The sequence below is a fragment of the Manacus vitellinus genome, unplaced genomic scaffold, assembly GCF_001715985.3.
Source record: "Manacus vitellinus isolate BGI_N305 unplaced genomic scaffold, ASM171598v3 scaffold_0_pilon, whole genome shotgun sequence".
Taxonomy (NCBI): Eukaryota; Metazoa; Chordata; class Aves; order Passeriformes; family Pipridae; genus Manacus; species Manacus vitellinus.
This window is the reverse complement of record NW_021938789.1, coordinates 34,301,265-34,323,589: the sequence shown is the minus strand read 5'-3', so window position 1 is coordinate 34,323,589 and position 22,325 is coordinate 34,301,265. Positions and strand designations below refer to the sequence as shown.

The window sequence follows — 22,325 nt, the reverse complement described above, 5'->3', positions numbered from 1 at the left end:
TATTCTTTCTTTAATGAGTGATTTAGGAGAGTATGTAGGCTGTCAGAGCCACGCATGAGCAAGGTGCCAAAAACTAATTAAGGTAGAAAGTCCCAGTTACGCCAACGGACTGTGCAAGGTGCATCCTCTTGCAGATCAAGGACAGGCTTAGAGAAGGGGTCAAAGGATGAAGTGCAAAAGCAAATGAATGAAAACATCTGATCACTAGGACAAATAGGATTTTAAAGATATATATGTAAAAATAATACTTGCTACCCACAGAAAAGAAACTTTTAAAGTGAGGTGGTTGAGACTATGAAAATGTTATATTCTCTAGCTGGCTATTCCTTGGAATTTCAGTTCACATTTTAGTAAATCACTACAATGCTATTAGTGATCTGGAGCATTACAGAAACTACCAAGGATTTGGTTTTTGTTAGTGGCAGGTGAAATAAGGAAAGTTCAAACTTTCAGTATGTTTCAGGATTCTATTTATGAGTTATGCTTAGCTCCTAAAAACCTCCTGTAATTCTTTGAGTGGTCCAGAAATAACCATATCAAAGGCTTTTGAAAGTCAAGTTAGTTATAGTCCCTCCTAAATTGTCACATGATGAGCAATAAATAGATCAAAAATTCCTAGGGAGCACAGGGACAAATAGGAATAAATAGTTGGTTTTCACTGTATCAAAGTGGTTGTAATGTGTCACAGGCTTCCAAAGGACATATTTTCTTTGGTTTTGAAAAGTAGGTAGCAAAAGATGTAGGTGATGAACTGGTTTAAGGATTTTCTTCAAGATCAGACAAAAATAGAAAGTTTCACTGCTTTCTAGCTAAGCTAGATGTCAGGCTAGAATGATCACAGACCAAATTTAATGTTGGAAAGTGTAAAGTAATGCATGAAAAGAAAAATTTGAATTACTCCTACGTATTGCTATGTTTTACATTAACAGCTTTTCCTAGAATAGAATAACATACTGTAGTCACCTTAGAAAAACTTCTGCTCATTGTGAAATAGTCTTTCAAAAGGAGCATTAAAAATGGCACAGCAGTATCTATATGTCATTGTATAAATCTGTGTTACCACCTGTAACACTGCTGGATGGTCTAAAATATGACAGAAATAGCATGCTTTGGGGAAAGGTGTAAAGCCAGTAAAGGCATGGAAAAGCTATCATCTGAGAGAGGGAGAGAATTCAGGCCTTTTCTAGAGTGACTGTGAGTTGACTAAAAAGCACTCTATTTTTCTTCCAATGTTTTACTTGTTTCAAAGACTCCGCATACGCTTTTTATGGGTAAAAGGGTGAGTTACTTATGCTGAAAGATAGTAAGAGATAGTAAGCTTTTTTTTAGGAGAGAAATGCCCAAAAACATATGTGTAAGTAGATATTGTTGTTATCACAGTTAGTGTGGATTGCTGCAAAATGCATGGGTGCAGCTGCTTAGGATGCACAAGGTGAGCAGTGCTGCTTTCTCTGTGCTGGTTAGTTTGGAAATGATTACCTGTGAACCTTGGGTTACCATTAGATAGACTGTGTTTCAAAGCAGGTATTTTCCCTTAAGGTTTAGCTTCCCTTTAGTTCCCTTAAGCTAAACCCTTAAGGTTTAGCTTCCTAATTAGGTGAGAACATACAAGGTCCAGATCTGGGTTAGATTCACCTGTTCTACTTTCCTCCATCCCAGGTTTCCTTTTCGTTAGAGGAGATGACAGAGGAAGGGATGGTGCTGATGGAAGCACAGTAGTGCTGTGAAGTTTCATTTCAGTAATTACTGTGTTTAACCACATATTGGGGAAGGGTGAAAGACATAACAGATTCTGTCTTGAGCCAGTGGCCAAACTTGCTTCTAGCATAGCTCAGACTGCGGAGGAGATCCCTAGCTGGTTGCAGCAGAGCTAGACTAAAACAGTTCAAAGAAAGGCAAAATTTTTGCCATTTCGTCCTCTTTATGTTCTAACCCCATCCTACTCTTAAAGGAAGCCTGCATCCCCAATGCATCAACCAGAACCATAGCCACCACTATAGTCTTTTACTGTCCCCTTTCAAGCCTGAAAGACCAGGGGTTTGTCCTGTGACAGCCCTGATGTTTATTTACCTACAAAGCAATGGACACTGCTAATTTTTCTCAAGTGAAGTTTGATTTTAACTAACTAGAAATGCTGTTCTAAAAGGTAAAATGCATCCTTCTGCTTCAAGAGCAAGCTATTCCTTGTGTTGCAAGGAAACATTCTTTGTTGTGGCTAGTTTACTTTGTACTGTGGAGTTTCATGCACTGATAGCAGATGAAGGTGGGATGTTCCTAGACTGCCTGGGGTGTATTGACTATTGCTTTGGTCTAGTATGTAGTTATCTCTGTAATTGCATTATTACCATGACTTAAGGTTGGTCTTGTAACTGTTTGTAAGTGTTCAGCTTCTACACCAGAACGATGTTTGCCTTCTAAAAATAGGGTGGGAGAACATAAAAGCATTCAGAAGGAAACCGAGATAATTTTTTCATGTAGTTGACTAGGGAAGCATTTGTTGGTTTTTCCTTTTAGAAGACATGGATTTTACCCATTATTTGAACACTTAGTTGAAAAACTGTGAAGTTCTAGACAAGCCTGGAAAATACTTTTAACTCTTTGTTTTATGCCCCATCTGGGATTGAGATTCCATTATGAAAGGTATTACAAGCTACAACTATGATGTGGTCTAAAAGAGTTTACAAAAGACTATGCCCAGAGAAGTTGTGGCTGCCCCATCTCTAGAAGTATTTAAGGACAGGTTTGATGGAGCTCTGAGTAACCTGGTCTAGTGGAAGGTGCCCCTGCCCATGGCAGAGTGGTTGAAACTATGTCATCTTTAAGGTCCCCCAGGCCATTCTATGATTTAAATAAAGTAAAAAGAAAAAAAAAAAGTAACAGATGTGATGACCATTGTGTAAGTCAGAAGTAATCAGGACCGAGATTACAAGTTTTCCAATTCTAGAACCTGATGCCTTCATCTTGCCAGGATGTGGTTGCCCTTTAACTAGACATTAATGAATAATAACTTCTGCATGTAAACTGCCTTCTCAGACTGAACATCTTGTGCAACTCTCTAAGTCTGTGATCTTTAAAATAATCATGCTGCTCGGCTGTGTTAGAGTGGATGAAAGCAGCTACTTTTGTCTCAACTATGACCTTTACTGTGGGCATCCACTATTTCTCTGTATGACAATGAAGCTACCCCTGGCAAAACCTGAAAGGCAGCCCCTGCCAACCTAAAGTGCAGAGGTCATTTGCCCAAATGAATGCATGTGTTCCCATCCACTTCCCTGTAAAATTCAAGGTGCTTATTATGAGTAAATTAAGTCACTTAGAGACTCCACATTTAACCTCTCTTACTTGCAAGTAGGTTCAGCAGCACGCTGCTACACCTTTTGGAAGCTGAATAAAGGCTTTCTTGAAAACATTTCTGTTTTCTAGATACTGATCGTGCTTTAAATCATGATATATATGCATTAAACCTTCATCTGAAAAAAAAAATAAAATGGGAGGCTCACGATGCCATTAGCGTGGGGAAATTTGTCTCTACATGCCTGAATTTTATAAGCACAACATCCACATTACAGTGGTTATGAAATTTGTCACTAAGCCTATGCTTTTTTTTTTTTTTTGAGGAAGTGCTGTGTGATATTTCTAGGATAATGTAATTACAGTCTGTTGTAGGAAAATGAATGTTAAGTAAAAGATTATATTATTAAGCTACAAAACATAACATAGACTGTTAAAAGCTTGAGGTAATCAAATGTGTTTTGGGTCCACTGAAGGGCCATTTATTGCATATTAGGTTTTAATCTTGATGGAATTTTCATATTGAAGATAAGCACCGTGTACAGAAACCATTTCTACTTCATACTGTTTTTGTTGTCTTCAGTTCTTGGTTTTGTATTACTGTAAAACTCGGTAGTATGGATGCATCTGCTATACCAGAGAATGGAATAATAGAGAAAGCAGAGGTTCACAGTCTACTATCCCAGTTATGCTGCTGTTTGTTTCCAGCACAGGCTTTAGGATTTTGCAAATGGTGTTTCAAGCCCTCTCTTTTAGATTGCCAGAAAATATGCACTTGTGCTAGGAGAACAAACCTTGTTTGTTACAAGTCAGTCTGTAATGTACAAAAAACCATAACAAACTAACAAACAATTCCTTCTTCAGTGCCCCCACCCCCCTCCACTCCCAGCCTCTTCAAAGTTGTCTTGTATACTTTAGGAAACAGCAAATGAACATTTTTAGTCGTTTGTCAGTCTTTTACATCTTCAGTTTTAGATAAGCTTTTAAAAGTGTTTCGGTCATAGTAATCTTTGGTAGACTCAAACTTAGTGTGTCTGCCAGTGGGGTCTGAGACGGAGGGTAGTCTGGTACTGGAGGTGTGAGATGTTACAGATAAACCCTATAGCTGAAGCACAGTAGCTAAAAGTGTCAGCTGATGCAGTGATTCTTTATGTGGGTCAGCCTTTACAGAAAGAAAGAAGACCGTGTAGTGTGAGTTATGTTGTCCTGCCTACTTAATTTTTTCAGCTTCTTCTAATCCTTCTGTGGGGTAGCTTTGTATATTATTTGGCTAGCATCTCAGATCCCATAATTAAAGAAAAAATTGTCCAGTTCCTGAATGACATGGTATCAGCAGCAAGTGGCTTTGTTCAGACTCTAGTTAGTCTCGTTTTAAATTATCCTGTCCTTAAGAAAATATGAGGGTTTTTTTAATGCAGCTGTATAATCTTTTAAACACTGAATTAATTACAGTATGATGAAGGATTCTGAGCTTTCATTTTAGATTACTTACTATACATGTACTTAAATTCAGTGACCAAACTTCAAATCAAAAACCCTGTTCCTGTACAGTCAAAATGTCTACAATTTTTTTCACTGAAAGAAAAACCTAAAATTCTAGCTAAAATGATTTTAGGTTCAAGAATGTTTTACTTCAAGTGAGGGAATGTTTCATTTCTGTTTCCAGTGTCTTTGAACAGAAGAAAAGGATATGAAAGGCTAAGCTCATGACTTAACAAAAATAACCTTCAGACTAGCAAATCAGTCTGTCTCTTTTGTGTGGAAGCTTATGCCAAAGTGCACTATTATATGGTGGTTAGGGCCTTCTTCTGGTAGGAAAGATGTAGCAGAACCCTCAGGTCAAGCAAGACTGCATGCATGGTTCTCCCTTGTAGACCAGATGGACGTCACTCATTATAGGGTATTACTCGATTAAAGTAACTCTTCTGTTATTTGATTTGCTTCATGAATCTTGTTTCTGCACTTCAGCAACCCCTAACTGCATCCCAAATCCCTCCCCAAACTTCCACACCTACTCCCTTCAAAAAAACCCAAGAAAGCAACAGAACACCCACCTCCACAACAGATGTTTTAATTAATAATTAGTAGTTCATTCAGACTAATTTTCTTAAGTGGTATCCCTTCAAAAATTGCTTTTTGAGCAAATTGGTTACTTCCTATCAATAGTATGTCACTAACTGAAGTGGACTCTTCAGTACAGATGCAGGTTAAACAGCAGGTATGTAAACCAGTTCCTTTCTCCTTACACTCCATTTTAATGTCACACTGATTTCCAAGTTGGGAGCTGCTTAGTATTTTGTAGATCATGTTGATAATTTAAAATATTACATTTTCATGATTATTAGCTTCTGCTGAAATGATGCTCTACCAATTTGTGTCTAGTATGAAGGGAATGTGAAGGAATAGGACTGTTTCTTATTAGTCTGATTCCTTCATGTGATACTATAAAACTGCCACCTGCACCTGATTTTTAATTGCATGGGGCTCATTAAGATAAAGGATAAATTTATAAATCCACGTCTTCATTGTGCAATAGCCTATAAAGTCAAGGATGTTAAGATATCTAGAAGGTATATTGTATAAGATACATGATATCATGTTCTAAACTTGCAGCTTATGCCCATCTTTAAATCCAATGCAGCCTCTTACTTTGGTATTTTTACACTGGAACAGTGTGCTTAACACGCACATGTTGTTCGTACAGAAATTCTAGCAGGGTTGAATTTTCCAAAATTGGAACTTCTACATTTTATTCCACAGATGCCTTAAAATATTTGTATCTGTTTCAGTGGTTTTGTATGCATACTCCTAAATAACATAATTTCAATGCAGTGCTGAATGATTTCACTAGAATTTAACTACACTTCAGTTACAAACCACAGTTTTAATTACAGCACAGATGCATGTAGATGAGAATAAAAAAAAAAATCGGATTATCTTTAACTATTATGTTCATTTCCTTTTTCCTTATGCCATGATAGTATAAACAGGAAGTGAAGGAGTTTAATTTGCTGAAATGGTTACTTAGAAATAGATGCTCTGTTTCCTCGAGATTTTTTTATTACAGGCGTTAACATAACTACTGTTCTCTGGAATTTATTTCATTTTCATGTAATAACTGAAAATATGCAATATCTGTGATTAGCAAGGATGTAACTTGCTCTTCTGTATGCTTCTATGTTGCATTGTAGTGTATTCGGATTCCTACGCATCTGCTTTCCTAGGTTAGTGTCTTTCCTAGTGTCACAGATTGGTTTTCTTTCCTCCCCATGCAGCAAAGAATGGAATTTTTCTATTTTAGGCAGCACATTATTCAGTTCTCTTGGCATACGCTGCTTTGATTTTTAGTGGCTTATTTGCTTGCAAAGTACTTCAATGTTCTGAGAAATTTTGGTTTTGTTTATGTTGTGGGATCTTGTTTTCAAAACCTGCAATATGATCTTTCATTATTTTCATATTGGCATTATACTGATCCGCATATGTATGTGGTTTTGGTGGGTGTCAATTTGAATTTGAGCAAGAATTCCTGAGAGAAATTTTAAAGAAATTCCAAGAAATTTAGAACCAGTAGAGATGAAAATATTGCCTTAAGCATTTTCATATGTCAGATAGCACAATATGTTCTCTCTAGTAGAATCTATCAGTACAAAAAGAGTGCAAAGAGGATAGCATGTATTGATATAAAATTACTGGATCAAATTGGTTTAATTTAGCAGGCAGAAAGCTTTAATCAATTTAAATTTAACTTTGCATTGAGCTTTTTAAAAGCAGGTCCAGTTAAAGCAGATTGAGGGGCCTGTTCAGTGAATTTTTACTATCTCCCATGTTTGGAGATTCTGCAGCTGCTTATGGCAACCTGTTCCAGGGCTTAAGGAGCCTCATCGTTTAAAAAATACCCAACAAAACACAACACAAAGTAACAAAAAAGCAACCTAACTCCTTTTTTTCCTACCAGATTTTCCTGTGTTCCTGCTTGCCTCTTGTCCAAGTGCTATGCATCTTCAAGAGCTGTCTGGCTCACTCTTCTCTACCCTCGCATTAGATAGCTGTAGACTGTAATAAGATCTCCTCTTTCTTTTCTTTTCTAACTGAACAAACTCAGTTTCTGTAGCCTCTCCTTGTAGTATCACATGTTCCAGCCCTCTGATCATCTTGATTGCTCCTTCCACTGGACTTATTCCTCCATTCTCAACTAGTGGGACAGTTACTAAAACCCTGTGTGTTGCATAAAATAGTACCAATCCAGGGGCTGTGGGAAGGGGAGTGTAGCACTGAACTCTGTGAAGCAAATGTACTGTGAAGGGGTGCCTGATAGGCATCCCTCAGGCAGGATGGACACCCTTGTCTGGTATGGAGGCACTCCAGGGCAGCTGCTCTGACCAGATTCTTCTAGATATTCCATGAGGATGGTTTAATGTTTGATATCAAATTTACTGTTTTGAAGATACTTGGTACAACATAGTGTTATATTTTGATTTAGCAGAGGCATACTGCAATATGCTGAAATCACAACACAAGCGTTGATATAGCAATTGAAATATATGTTTGGATAACCATGGAGAAGTGATTCCCATTACTGATCTCTGTATGCCCACAGTCAGGATGGTGGGTGTCCCCAGATGACCAGGAAGGAATATATGGGCTAAAGCCATCTCAAGCCCATTGCTCTCTTGAGATCTTCTTCTGTTGGTTTTTCAGTTCTATACTTTGTGAGACTGAGCTATGTCACGTATAAACTTCTCCACCTGCTGGCCTGGCTAGCTGGGGAAGACCTCATATGCTATTAATGCTACTAATTATTTTAGAGAAGGCTGTTTACACAAGCTGATGACTTACTGGTACAGCTATATATCTAAAGCAAAAGCTACCCTCAATCCCCTTTGAGATATGTTCTACTTTCACATTTCTTCCCTTAATTCATCACCCTTGCCCATCTCCTCTGACCCTTCTTTCATTGTAGGAGTTTATTCATTGGTCACACAGTCTGTATCTTCCTGAGACTGTTGTAAACGTGTTCCCTGTGAACTGATGGGACACAGGTGGCTGGAGAGATGACTGCTGTACCAACTGCTCGTCACCTTGGAGTTCAATGCACATATGTGTTGAGTCAAGCAGGGAAGAGTCTTCAAAGGCTCGTAGGGGTTAAATCATCTGCTTTAGGAAATCTAGCACTCATTCATCACCACGGTTTTGACACAAAAAAAGAGAATACATGATTTCTTATTTGCCATCTGTAATAATAATCTGTTCAGTTTATTTGATTATAAAAACAACAAATGCTGTGATGAGGATACATTTTCATAGAATAAGCAATTTTTTTTCACCTCTGCATTTCTTGCAATACAAAGCAGTATTCAAGTAATTTTGATCTTTTAAGGAAGGTTATGATACCCTCTACTGGCTATTTTTGGAAATAAATCTAAGCTATAGCCAACCAGTTTAGAGCTAGCTGCAGTTCAATCTAATCTGCACTGCGGTTTTAATGTAGGGGTTTTGTTTGGTTTTGTTTGTTTGTTTGTTTGTGTTGTTGTTTTTTTGGGGTTTTTTTTAATGGATTTGAGAGGAGTTTGGGTTGTTTTGGTAGTTTTTCCCTGTCTAATTCTGTCCCTGGCTTCAACAGAATGAAACTATCTGTGATGGAGCTGTATTTTTGAACACAGGTTGTTATGGCTTTGAGGCCAACAGTTCTATAGGTACAAATGAAAGTTAACTAGATGTTGTCACAGCTCTCGTTGCCTAGTAACCAAAGCCCAATGTATAATTGAATGGGATAAATTTGATGCATTTTGCCTCTCTTTTCCTTTTTAGTTGCAGAATATACGAATATTTTTTGGATTTAAATGTTTTATTGTCTGATAACTAAAATGTATTGAAATCTGTAACTTTGCAAACTCAATTACAATGCTTTAAGAGCTGATGTAAATTTCCCATAATAAAGAGTGATCTTCTAGTTCTTGTAGCATTGCTTTACTCTTCATATGAACAAGTATGAATGAGCAAGTGTGCCAGTGGAACTGTGCATACAAATATTAAATCATTTTCTGCATGCCATTCTCAAATTTCACCTTTCCATTTTGTATAATAATGATTTGATGATGATTTTATGTATCTTTCTACTGGATCCATTTATGCAGTCAAGGATTGTCCTCAGAGTTATTTGCTCAACTATGCTGACAACATGCCGAAAATTATCTAGGACTGTCCTTGAATTAGTTACTGAATTTGTGAACACTGTGTGCTGCACTGGGACAAGTTGTGTAAACAAATATTTGTACTAGATTTCTAGCCTTGATTTTTGCTGTGTAAGGTCATGATTATAACTTATCATAGCATTAACTATCAAATTAATTATCCACTCACTGTTACAACTAATCATCTATTACAAGTTCTTGTAATAGAAATTGTATACTAATATTATCTTCACACTTATATAAACATATGCTAAAATAAAGTTTAAGTTCACTGTACTGTTTCAGCTTTGTCACTGATAACCTTTTAAACTTTCTAAATTTGTTTTGAATTGTGTGACTATGACATTTATGCCTCTTACATACAGATCTTCTCCACTTACTTTTTTAGACTTTCATATTTTCAAGCATTACCTATGGTTTGAACTAATTTTTAGTTATGTTGCTTAGCAGTAGTCTGTGTATCTCAATGCAATCACATTGTCTTTTCTTCATTTCTCTTTCATTAATGGTTGATATTCAAAGCAAACTCTTGTATGTATGATCCTTCCTTTTTGCTGTCTGTATTGATTGCCAAATGTGTAAAAAAAGTGATATTATATAATTAGGGTTTAACATCTTGAGGAACAGAAAGATTGTTTTCAAGCAGGCTTCATATATGGCACACTCAAGGGAGAGGAATGGCCATAAATAGTTGAAGTGGGACCAAAAAATTAAGTTTAAAGCAGGCATTAACTCTACAAGCTTGTATCACCCGAAGTTCTTTTTGTTTTAGTTTTGGGTCATAGTTTTTAGTTTTATTAAAAAAAAATAATTCTAAAGATTAAACAGTAACTTTTTAGAAGCCGAGTAGATGGATGCTTACAGAGGTGATGACAAATATTTGATTCTACAGACAGTTACTAAGATTAAAATTTCTTTCAAAGAGCAATAAAATAGAAGTATATTCTGCAGCTTTTATGCAGTAAATGTTAGACAGATTTCTAAATTGGTTTATTCTGCTCTTCCAGCTCTCTTTTTATTTTTCCAGTTTTCTTCTTGTTTGAGTCTCTTTAATTCTATGCAAGTACTGGTTTAAATAAAAAGCATACATTAGCAAGGGTACTGCAGCCAGTGTCTTTGGTATGTTTTTTGCTTGCTTGTTATTGATGCAGCCCCAGAGTATGTTTTCTCTATATGGAGGTGTACAGTTGAAAGATGTCCATGTTAAAATCTTCACAGAATCATAGAAGCATGGAATGACGTGGGTTGGAAGGGTCCTTAGAGATCATCTAGTTCCAGCCTGTCTGCCATGAGCAAGGGACACTTTTCACTAGACCAGATTGCTCAAAACTCCAACCAGCCAGGCCTTCAACACCTCCAGGGATGGGGCATCCACAGCTTCTCTGGGCAACCCGTTCCAGTGCCTCACCACCCTCACAGTAAAAAATTTCTTCCTAATATCTAATGTAAACCTACCCTCTTCTAGTTTGAAGCCATTCCCCTTTGTCCTGTCATTACATGCTCTTGTAAATAGTCTCTCTCCATCTTTTTTGTAGGCCCCCTTCAGGTACTGGAAGGCCACAATTAGATCGCCCTGAAGCCTTCCCTTTTCCAGGCTGAACAATCCCAATTCTCTCAGCCTTTCCTCATAGGACAGGTGCTCCGTTCCTCTTATCATTTTGGGGTGGCCCTTCTCTGGACTTGCTCCAACAGGTCCATGTCCTTCCTGTGCTGGGGACCCAAGAGCTGGATGCAGTTCTCCAGGTGGGGAGTAGAGGGACAGAATCCCCTCCCTTGACCCACTGGGCCACACTGCTTTTGATGCAGCCCAGACTGGTTGGCTTTCTGGGCTGCAAGTGCACATTCCCGGCTCATGTCCGATTGTCTTCTGTCACCGAAGATGCAGACTAACATTCCACACTTGAATGTTCTAAAATAGAAGTCTCACTAAAATAACTGTAAAAGGCACAGAAAATTGTGAAGAAGAAATTGAAGACAGTGATATAGGATTTTGCTCAAAGGCATTATTATGGTTCACCTAAATCTCATGTTTAAGTATTAGTGGACAAATAAAGTGTACTTTATAAAGTTGTTAAAATTCTTCTTTACTTTCTGCCTACTTTGTGAAAGTTGAAGAACAAATAGGTTATTCACACTAATTCCTTATTGATACGGATTTTTAATGAGTTATAGAATATTTTATATGATCAGATTTTTAAATGCCTGAATTATCATTCTTCCAAGAAGGTCAAAGACTTCTTTGGAAGCTGAATTCTGTCCTTATTGGAACCAGTTACATAATTATATACAATACACATAATTTCTGATGCTAACAAAAAAACGGTACAATGTCCAGTGTTTGCATGCAAACAAGATTTATGTATTCTATCGTGGTCTAGAAAACTTTGATTTGAAATCTTAAATGGTATTTGTAGGGAGGTAAAATCATGCTAATGTTGTGTTTTAACTTTTTTAGTTGCATAATGCTGAAATCTTCCTCTCTGTTTTAGTCCTAATTTTTTAATTGTTTATTTTGTTTTCCTTATTAATATCGAGAATACTCTTGTAAATGCTCGGAATTGAATTGGGATATTAACCACCTGTTGCTTCTCCTTACAGGTGCTGCTCCCAGCAGCTGGTCTCTTGCAACTGCAGGATGTGAAAAGGACTTGCTGTGAATTTTTGGAATCCCAGCTTCATCCTATCAACTGCCTGGGGATTCGTGCTTTTGCTGACATGCATGCTTGCACAGATCTATTGAACAAGGCCAACACGTACGCAGGCAAGTTACCATTAGTATAGCATAGAGCTTGATATCTGTATGTGTGGGTACCCACACACATGAATTCCATGCCCACCCCATCCAGAGGGGTGTATTTCATCTCTTTCTCTCTACTACCTTTATGCTTGGTACTAACCTTCTCTTTCCTCTGCAACCAAGCCACCTTCCATTTCTGTCACATTCCTCCAGAAAGCACTTTCCTTGTCTATGCTTCCCTTATTGTCATCGGATTCTTGGAATACTGCTAGCCCATACGACAAGCTGCCAGCTCAACTCCTACTGTGTTTTTGCTATATCTATATGGTGGATTTTAAAGCAATGTACACTCTGTTCTTACTCTCGAGATAAATATGCTGTGCATAGTCAGGGTGCACAGTCAGGTCCAGTCTCTGCACTGCCTTCCTTAATCCCTAACACTGTCAGGCTTAGTACAAGAGCAATACAAAAAAAGAGAATTAAAACTGAAATGTCCTGATAAGGCTATAGAAAAAAATAAATATGTGATTGCATTACTTTTCATAACTTTTCTAAGATATACAGCGACCAATTAGCATCATTACCAATTACTACAGAGTTAAAATTTAATATTTTCCTGAAATAGAGCACTAACTGCTTCAACTCATATGTCTGGGTCCAAATAATAGGCTTGTTATTGCCTTAAGTAAATTTAAATGTCGTAACCAGAAGGATCTTGATGAATGCTTTCAGTTGTCTTCATTTCTAGAAAATCTGTTTTCTGATATTGATTTTTTTTTTTAACTCCCAGGAGATTATATTGTTTCTATCAAGAATGGCTGTTTCAGGCAAAAACAGATATGCAGCAAACTCATATGATTAGGTATCTGTCAACAGAATCTGTGTTTGCTGTCTTAAGTGTGCAACTGGGGTATCCACATCAGCCATACTCAGAAGTTTTCAGTCTAGTGAAATTTTAGTCAAATTATTGATGTATCAATTAAAAAAAATTGAAAAGGTTTTCAGATTGTTTTTGGAGGTACTAGTTTTTGTAATGCATACAATTAACTCAAGAAGTTGTGATGTGTATGTGACTGACTTTGTGATATTTGTATTTGGACTATTATGCAAAACATTTTAATTAAATCATTTCATCTTTGAATAATACAATATCAAATCCAAAAAGCTATTATATTTTTATGGTTTGTGCAATAGGAAGCAAGACATATATTTATTAATGACAGTTAATATTTAATTTTTTAGGGAACCCATTTTGATATAGCTGTTGCTTAATTTTGAATTTTAAATTATTTTTTCCAACTTTTTTTCTGACTTCTGGGTCTCAGTTACTTCTAAACCAAACTAAACCAAACCTCTAAACTACTTCAGTTACTTCTAAACAATCATTGTTCAGTTTAGTAGTTGAACCCAATATTTGCACAGATTGCTTTCTAGAAATATAAATTCTAAGACCCTGGCAAGACCTTGAGTGCAATATTGGTTAAATGTGTTTTGAGAGCACAGGAACTGTGTCCAGCTGGTAACTCTCCCTCCCTGGGTCATTTTGTTCAGGCATCCTTTGCTGTGCTCAGGGAGACTCTGCAAGCAGGATATAGGCAAGTGAAAAGAAGAGGGAAGTTATTTGTTGGTCCCAGTTGGGACATACAAGCTACTAGGCTGAGCACCAGTACTCTGTTAAAAGCATCAGGGGAGTAAGGGTTGGCCTTCATTTCTCCCTGTAACTGGCTGATCATCAGTCTTGCTGAATGTCTGTCTGCTGACTCCCTGATTTTCTTCTATACAATTCTGTACCTTTTGGGTCAGTGTTTTTCCTCTTGAATTTTCAGGCTACTTACTGCCTGTATCTCAGCCATCATAGCTCATTTTCTCCCTGTTCTTATCTCAAATGTCTCTTTGTGCTTTGTCAAAGCTTTCTTAAAACTGAAAAAAAATTTCTCAAAAGTCTGAGACAAAGATGTGTGGCTGTGCCATTTCAGAATTAGGCCTTGTATCACAGGCAGCCTAACTCCTAGAGTTTTGATATTAAGGCTCCAGAAACTAGTATAGAAAAGGATTATTAGATTGGAAAAAGCAGTGGAAAGTATTTCCCTGTGTCATGATTCAAGAACTCCAAAATCCAGTTCTCAGGTTCAAGCCCCCCTCCCACATCTCAACCTAGTGTGAGATGGATTTCCAGACACCACATGAAACTCAGAATGGGGAAAGGGATTATATATTACAATGACTGTACAAAATAAGTACTACAATACATTATATACAATCTTAACTATTTCTACCATGACATAAAAGTATTTACAATGGATCAAATCTCTTCTCCCCTCCAAATAAAAGTCCAGGAGGGAAGAAGGAAAGATCTTTTCCACTTTCAGAGCAGCATTCTCTTCAGAGTAGCAGTCTATCTCTCTCTCTTCCATGCAGCAGCTGTAGCTGGATCTCTGCCAGTACACACAAGGGGGTATCCAAGCCCCTCGGCCCATCATCTCCAAACGAGGGTCTTCTCTTCCGTGGGCTGCGTTTCCCAGGACAAGGGCGCTTCACCACATCATATCATGAAGCGCAGGGGTCTTCGTGACAGTCCTTATCTTCAGGGGATTCAAGTTCCCTACAGAGCTCTTGGGCTCTGATCTCAGGCTGCCAGTTTAGCTTAGCAGCAGCGGTGACAGGAGGCCAAGGTCACCCCTCTACATTCTTTCTCTGTCCCGGTCTAGCTTTCCAGGACGCTTTGAGCTTCTCAGCTCCTCTCTGTAGTGCTGCTGCACTTCACCCCTCCTTTCTAGGAGGGGTCTCCAAAGGAGTTTGGGGTGTTTTGGTTTCAGTTCTTACCCAAACACTCTCTCTCTCTCTCTCTTTGTAGAGCTTAGTCTGCTCTCTCTGCTGCTGGCTCTTGTTCTCTTCAGACAACTCTGTCTCTCTTGCTTGGCTGCATGTTTGTTTCTGCTGCTTCTCCCTTATCTCTTGGCTCTCAGCCACAGTGTCTGGACGCTGCTCCTGCTGCTGCTCTGTCTCTGCTCACTCACGGTGGAGAAAACTTCTTTAGCTTTCTAGCTACAGGTACTTAGCCCAGTATTACGCTGTTCCAAGTCCCTGCAGCCCCCCTGCCAGGGGCTGGAAGGGGCCCAGCCCCCAGTGGGGCTGCTGCTGCTTCTCCTCGTAGCTCTACAACATGGCTACTTCTTCTACAACTACTACAACTACCTTCTCTTCCGTTCTGCTTGTGATATGTTTATATTTTGCAAAAGCGCTCATTGATTCAAACTTCCAAGGCGGTCACCACCCCCTGGGGATTTACCATTTTATAACTTCAGGGAGAAAACTGTTTTCCCCCACCACACCCTGCTAGAGAAAATGAAAAGCATTTTGATTTTTAACTTCTCCCAGTTTTTATTTTGTTACACTTGCTATGTTATATTTAGAAAAAAGAGGCAGGGAGATAGTTCTGCTAATAGACAGTGATAGCATAAAAACAAATGGATGCCAATGGATCAGAAGTTATTAGAAAAGTGAAACTCTGGAACTTCTTCCAGTGGGAATAAAAACTCAACTTTCATTATAATTGAAGCTTCATAACCCTTTGGTGGGATTGGTCCTTCTGTAGCAGAGTACGAGATTTCTGGGTCCTTCTGTAGCAGAGTGTGAGATTTCTGGGAGAGTCATTTAGATGCATCTGTGATGCCTATGGAGAGATCTGAAAATAGTGGACAATTGATACAGGTTACTTGGAATAAGCTTCTGGTGCAATTAAACTTTAAGAAGCTACTTGTTCTCATGATGGTTCAGAGAGTAATTCTGCTCTGGCTCTTGTTGCGCTTGCACACTCAGGGACTGACTGCGTACAGCTGAGGCCTTTCATCCTTCTTGTTTCAGGATTCCTATGAAGAGGATGTGGCATGAGCATTGCTAGTCTGCTCTCAGTTTTAGCCTGGCATATGTCTTACATAGTCTTAAAGGATGTTCACAGAATAAAAAATTTTCATGAGAAAGTGGTGCATTATATAGTTGTAATGTTATGTACAACCTGAAAATAAATTGGTAAAGCTTTCTAATGAAGAGGGATATGCCATCTTGGACTAAAAAGACCCTTGCTTTGTGCTTATATCCTGACATATTTCTTAGTTATAACCAAAGAATAATAATGTATTTCCCTCACTGCATAGAGCTTTGGAAACATTGGATTACCTGTGGAAAAGGTGTCTTTTGAGGCTTGACACAGCTAGCCTTGTTGGCTTTTAGAATTGTGCTGAGGAGATATTGAAGATACTTTTGTTAGGAAATCTTATCATATGCTGTAATGCAGGGATTGCTGCTTTGTGTTTAACAAAGCAGAAAAGTTTGTGGGATAACAGTTTTCTTGATTCTGGTGCTCTAAGACTAAAACTTTGAACCCTGACAAGACTTGGAAGCATGTCTTCTGTAGACTGTTCTTGTGTACATCCGTATGCATGAGATTCAAAGGATGTAGTTGTCAGAATCTTTCTTATGATTCTATTCTGAGTAGCAACGTCTGTTGCTATGCTGCTGTTGCCTTGGCTTCTATGAGTTTCATGGTGTTCTAAACCCCAGTTATTTAAGCATAAAATTGACAAGTAAATCACATTTTTTAAAAGAATTTGATTCTGCAGTGTTTAGCTTCTGCTCGTTCTCCAGCTGGCAGAGCTTGTGTCTATTCCTCTGCAGTAAGGCTGGGGTTCCTGCTTGACCAGTGCCTTAAATTAGGCCGTTAGCAAAGACCTTTTTTCCCAAGCCAAAAAAATCACAATGTGACATTGTGAAGTGAAGCAGTGATTAAAAAACCCTAATTCTTCTTAATGTTTTTGTTTAATCTGCTTGAGAAACTGTTTTTCATCTTTCTTTTAAGTGACCATAAGGCTTAGACCTTTCCAAGCTCCCAAGCTATGCATTGGTCTAAAACAAGAGGTTATCAGTTCAGAAAGAACTGGAAACAGAAAGTGCTGTAATGTTCCAGTGGTTTTGTAGCATTATCACATCAGAAAGGTGCAGATACTCCAGTTAGTTTATAAGAAAATCATCATTTGTTTTGTGAAATAGAAATAATTGGCCTAAACCAGACAAAAGACACTTACGAAACTCAGTATGTTTGGTTATGGTATTTTGTTTTACACATGAATACATGTTCAATTACTGTCATGAAAAGATCTAGAGAATGAGGAGGTTTTCCTGTTTTCCAGCTGCAGACTGGCACTGATAAGCTGTGGCCATTTTTTTTCATACTTTTTTTTTCATTTAATGTGGCTTTGGGAAGATCTCTTCTGATTGCAGGTATACAAATAAGTGAAAAAGTATTTGTGAATTAATCCACAAATGTTCATAGCATAAAATGTCCTATGCAGATTTTAGATATAGCTTTCCTTCCTATGTAATTGAAAAACACAAAGCTAATGTCAATATGTTTATGGCCAGCAAGACTATGTGCCTTTTGGATAGAAGAGGTGTCAAGTGGTTTTTGCTGCATGTGCATGAATCATACATAGCTCCAGACTCATAATGAAAAAATACCAAAAAGTGGTACGTTTACATCTGCTGTTATTTTTCTATGCTCTCCGTGCTGGCATTGTTTACTGTACTTTCAAACATTTTGTTACTAGCCCTTTTCCTGTTGTTAAGGGCTTCCTTTTAGTCCTTTCAGTTTGTCCCTGAAACTGAAGTGCCATCCTGCTGGTACAGGGCAGACAAGGACAGATCTTCAGCTATTCAGATAGAAACTCACTCGGTTGCGAAAATGTGAAAATCTGGTTTTCATATGCAATTGGAACAGATATTTTAGAAATGTCCTAAAATGGAAAGGTTTTTTTAAAGACAGATTTTTAGTTTTGATAATAAAGAAGTAGGATTCTACTTGCTTAGGAAGTGGGAATCTGGGAGCCAAGCCTCTGCAGCTCCTAAGCCAGCTTGTTTCCAGTCTGCCAGACTTTGGAGCCAGCTGGCTTCAATGTCTGAGTAAAGAGGCAAGAAAGGGGGCAGGATTCCAGTACAAATTTGTCAAAGTTGCATACTGCGTGGAAAATTCTGATTTAGGAAAAAATAATTATTTTATTCTCTCATGGAAACTTTCATCTGGATAGTTCTCTCCTTGCTTCATCTAGGAGATGGTCATTAAAAAAGAAGTATGTTACCTAATGCAATAAATAAAATCAAGCTAATTTGAGATTTAACAGGGGACAGATGCATGAAATATTTAATCATGTCATAAGTTTCATCATGGTTGATGTTAATACCTCCAGATTATCAAAGCTTTCAGGATGTGAGCAATAATATGAGATCATACAAATCCTAACCCAGAAGGCAAAAAAATCCAATACTATTTTTCTCTCCTTATTATTAGGAAGAGGACCTAAGTGTGATCTTTTGAAATATTAGTACTGAATCATATTATTTCAAAGATGCTGATATCCTTATTGTTAAAAGTATGCAAAAAGTTTGATTTTCTTAAGCATAATTTTTATATATAATAAAGCCTTCTGTCTTCAACATTTGAACAGCATTACATAAATTGCCATTGGCAGAATTAATTGTTTTTGCATTTCCTTGTTCATTTTCAGTTTTTAATTATTTGAAATAATCCATTTAGCTGTAATTTCAATTGGCTTCTGCCCAAAGGTTATCTATCAATTAGTTATGATGGTTTCCTTGATGACAAGAGATCTGATTCATAAGATTCAAGTTATTTCACCTTATCTCTTTTTTTGATGACTAAAATATATTTAGGAATCTCCTATTTCTATTTCTGTAATTCATTCAGCTGAGAATCTGTAGCTATTGACTGAGTAGTTTGTTTTAATTTCTCCCTTTTTCACTCTTCCTTCTTCTCTTGACTGCGTGCATTGTTTTATACTTTAAGTACAGAGGCTGACATCCAGCAAAATAGTCTTAGTTTTTGTTCAAGTACTGTCTATTTTTTTGGATTTTCTTCTATGGTTCTCTCTCTAGAGGAGACAGTCTCACAGTCATTGTATTACTTTGAAAATTCTCAGCTTTTACTCTCCTGATTTAGAGGCTAAATCACTTCCTGTTTAGTTCATGACATAAATCTAAAACAACTTTTAAAAAGCAAAGCTTTTATATATGAGTCTATAAAATCAAGTGGGTATTTTTAATTTATGAAGTATATCCTGTCGGATGTGATCCACTATTGGATCAGGTTTCTCAAGGGAAGATGAACAACACTTCAGAACCTCAGATTTGTTTGAGATTTGAATGTGTGTTGCTTCCCCTTTCTGCTTACTTCCTAACTCACCTTCTCAGTACAGTCAGGCCTATGGTTTGTGTCACTGTCACTTGAAATTTGGAGTTTATGATAAACTATTTTTTGCAAATTGCTTTTCTCAGTTTCTATTTGCCATATGCAAACAGCAAAAACCATCAGATATTTATTTCAATAAGCATACCTCAGAAAATTCAGCTTAAGAAACTGCATATTTTTTGTCTGAAAAGCAGATATGAAAAGATTTGTAAAGAGTGGAAAAGTGGGTGTTATAAAAATCAATAGTATTTCTCCTCGTCCTTTCTCTCCCGTTGCCTGAAGTACTGCAGAAAATACTACCTGTCCATCATAAGAGAATGCTACAGAATTAGAGGGACTTGTAGTGATGATGGTTGCATGAATGAAAAGGCTGGTAGGATAAAGGACTGGAAACACAAGGACCATCTACTTTAGAGATGAAGACTAAAAAGGAAATAGAGTAATGGATGATTTTGAATAGACAGGTCCACTTTCCCTATCATATTAGCATTAGTATGGGGATTCAGCATAGATTGAAATTGAAAACTGAGTAACTTGGTGTTAAATTTATATGCATGGCTTTTTGCCCAGTGTTACTGTGGGATTATTACTATGGGAAAATAATAAAGTCAAAAATTTAACAGGATTCAAGGAGACTAGTCTTTATCTAAGTAAACTCATTGTTTAGTAAAATGTGATTAAGGCAAAATACCATCTTTCTGGCTAGCAATCTCTAATCTTTCATGGTTATAGTGAGATCTTTGTGGGAGGAGGTTTCATTATCATACTTTTCATATAAATTCATATAAATTCTTGGACTTCTGTCTGAAGGAATTTGTGCTGTCTATTTCAAGGAACAGTATGCTGAAGTAGATAAAGGGCGAGAATTATACTGAGTTATATTTATCTTTTTATACTATCTAGATTTTAGTACAGTGCAAAAAAGCTGTTGTACCCTGCAAAGTTGAACTAAAAAATTAGATTTCTTGAGCTGGAAACATTCAGAATTCTTTAATTTTTTTTGACAGCTTAAAACTATTTCTCAAGTATGGAGTCTTAACCATAGTACCACTAGTAGAGTGAGAGAAAAGGTTATAAAATGTGCTTTAGTTTGAATATGTTTGATGGCCTCTTTTTACTTATTCTGATTTTGAGTGAATTCTTAAATTCCCAGTAATAGCTGTCCCTTCTGACTTCTATTAAGAATAGCAGAAGGGGAGAAAATAATCTAACTGAATGGAACTACTTTTTAGAGCAACTGAATGGCTTAAAAAGCAATTTTAAGGAAGGGAGGGGGCAACTGAATAATTGAACAACAACCTGATAAAGATATGTTCTGTGTTAAAAGAAATTATTTGGTTCTACAACTGAAAATATTAAATTTTTTCAGTTTTGTTTACTTTAGGTTGAGACTTTAAAAAAAAAAACAAAACTGAGGAAAAATTGCAGACCTTCTACATGTTGTAGAGTTTGGGGTATGCAGTATTTTATAACCTAGGAAAAGTTCTGAAAGATGCAGAGGATCCAGACTTGTTATTTCACACTGCTGTCAAACTGTTAGTTCTAATGATTCAATGTGGAACTATAGGTTTAAAACATGTTTGTCAACAATACACAGAGCATGTTCTTTATCTGGAATCTTTTTTGCTGTATTTGCGTGTACAAAGTTAGCAAAATGAGATTCAAGTAATTATCAAGGACAAGTACTGAGATGAAGCAATGCTGAAAATTGCTACAATTCCTACTTTTAGTATAATGTGTTTTAATATTTCAATTATTTTAAAAAATCTTTAAATATGAAAACTGTTTGTGAGACAAAGCTTTAAATAGAAAAGGTTTTAAGTTAAGGTATTGCTTCTAGCTATGACAAAATAGCATGCATATTGAATCCTTTTCCTCTGTTTTCCCTTGCTGCATTAATGCTTGTTTTGGGATATATGTCACAGTGTACGTTAGCATATTTCTTTTTCTCCAAACAGAACAGCACTTTTCCGATGTTGTACTTAGTGAAGAATACCTCAATCTTGGTGTAGAGCAGGTGTGCAGTCTTATATCCAGTGACAAACTCACAATTGCCTCAGAGGAGAAGGTAAGACCATCTGTATCCCATTATTCTTTTTATCCTTTTGGGTGAGAGAGCAAGCTTACTCATATTGCTCTTGTACACTTCTTTGGATGTGTTCTTTGTTTCCTTAGTGAAATTAGGCATGTATTGTGCTCAAGTTTAAACAAATTTTTCCAAAAGTGCTATCACTCTGATGTTGAAAATCAGTCTCAACTCTTACAAATCCTCAAACTGTATTAACTCATATAACTCTTTGTTCTTTGAAAAAAAACCAATAAACAAACTACATTAAACGGAAATTCCTTCTCATCTTCATGCAGAACAAACAGAACACATGCTGAGTCACATACACAGGAGTTTGATTTACCAAGGGATAAATAACTCAAAGTTGGCAGAGCAAGTATATGCCATTTACTAACTTTAACATCAGAAGTCCCACAGAGGTATTAAAACTCTGTATATATATGTGAGCTGTTTAGCCTGACTGAACAAATGTAGGTTGCAAAGGAGATGACTAGGCAGCTTGGTATTACCTAACTTGAGTTTAATGTGTATTAGCTAGATCTCAATCTTTTAAAGATGTTTTTGAAACACTGTGGTCTTCAGCAAACCCAGGTCATCCCTGCAAACCTCTAACGGTTTTCAGGTATTAATTTTGAGCTTTTTTATTCAGTTATGATCTATTCGAGATACATTGGTTTTCTTTTTTCCACGGAGTATGTGGTTGTACCAACACCTCTGTTCAAATGAGGCTAAATTGTGTTCAAAACCGTGTTTGAATACTGATTTGTATGGCTAGGTAGT

General features: G+C 37.1%; 1 protein-coding gene across 3 annotated transcripts in view; it reads left to right on the top strand.

Annotated features, from left to right (window-relative positions):
- The window catches only part of KLHL2 (kelch like family member 2), a 55,305-nt gene that overhangs the window by 20,896 nt on the left and 12,084 nt on the right, over window positions 1–22,325 (top strand). For all 3 annotated transcript variants that reach the window (XR_001920477.1, XM_008933123.2, XM_018071110.1), the window contains 2 exons: window positions 12,081–12,243; window positions 21,436–21,545. Coding sequence is in view for 2 of the 3 variants with exons in the window: in XM_008933123.2 (XP_008931371.1) it covers window positions 12,081–12,243; window positions 21,436–21,545 (273 nt within the window). In the remaining variant the exon portion in view is untranslated. The remainder of the gene's footprint in view (window positions 1–12,080; window positions 12,244–21,435; window positions 21,546–22,325) is intronic.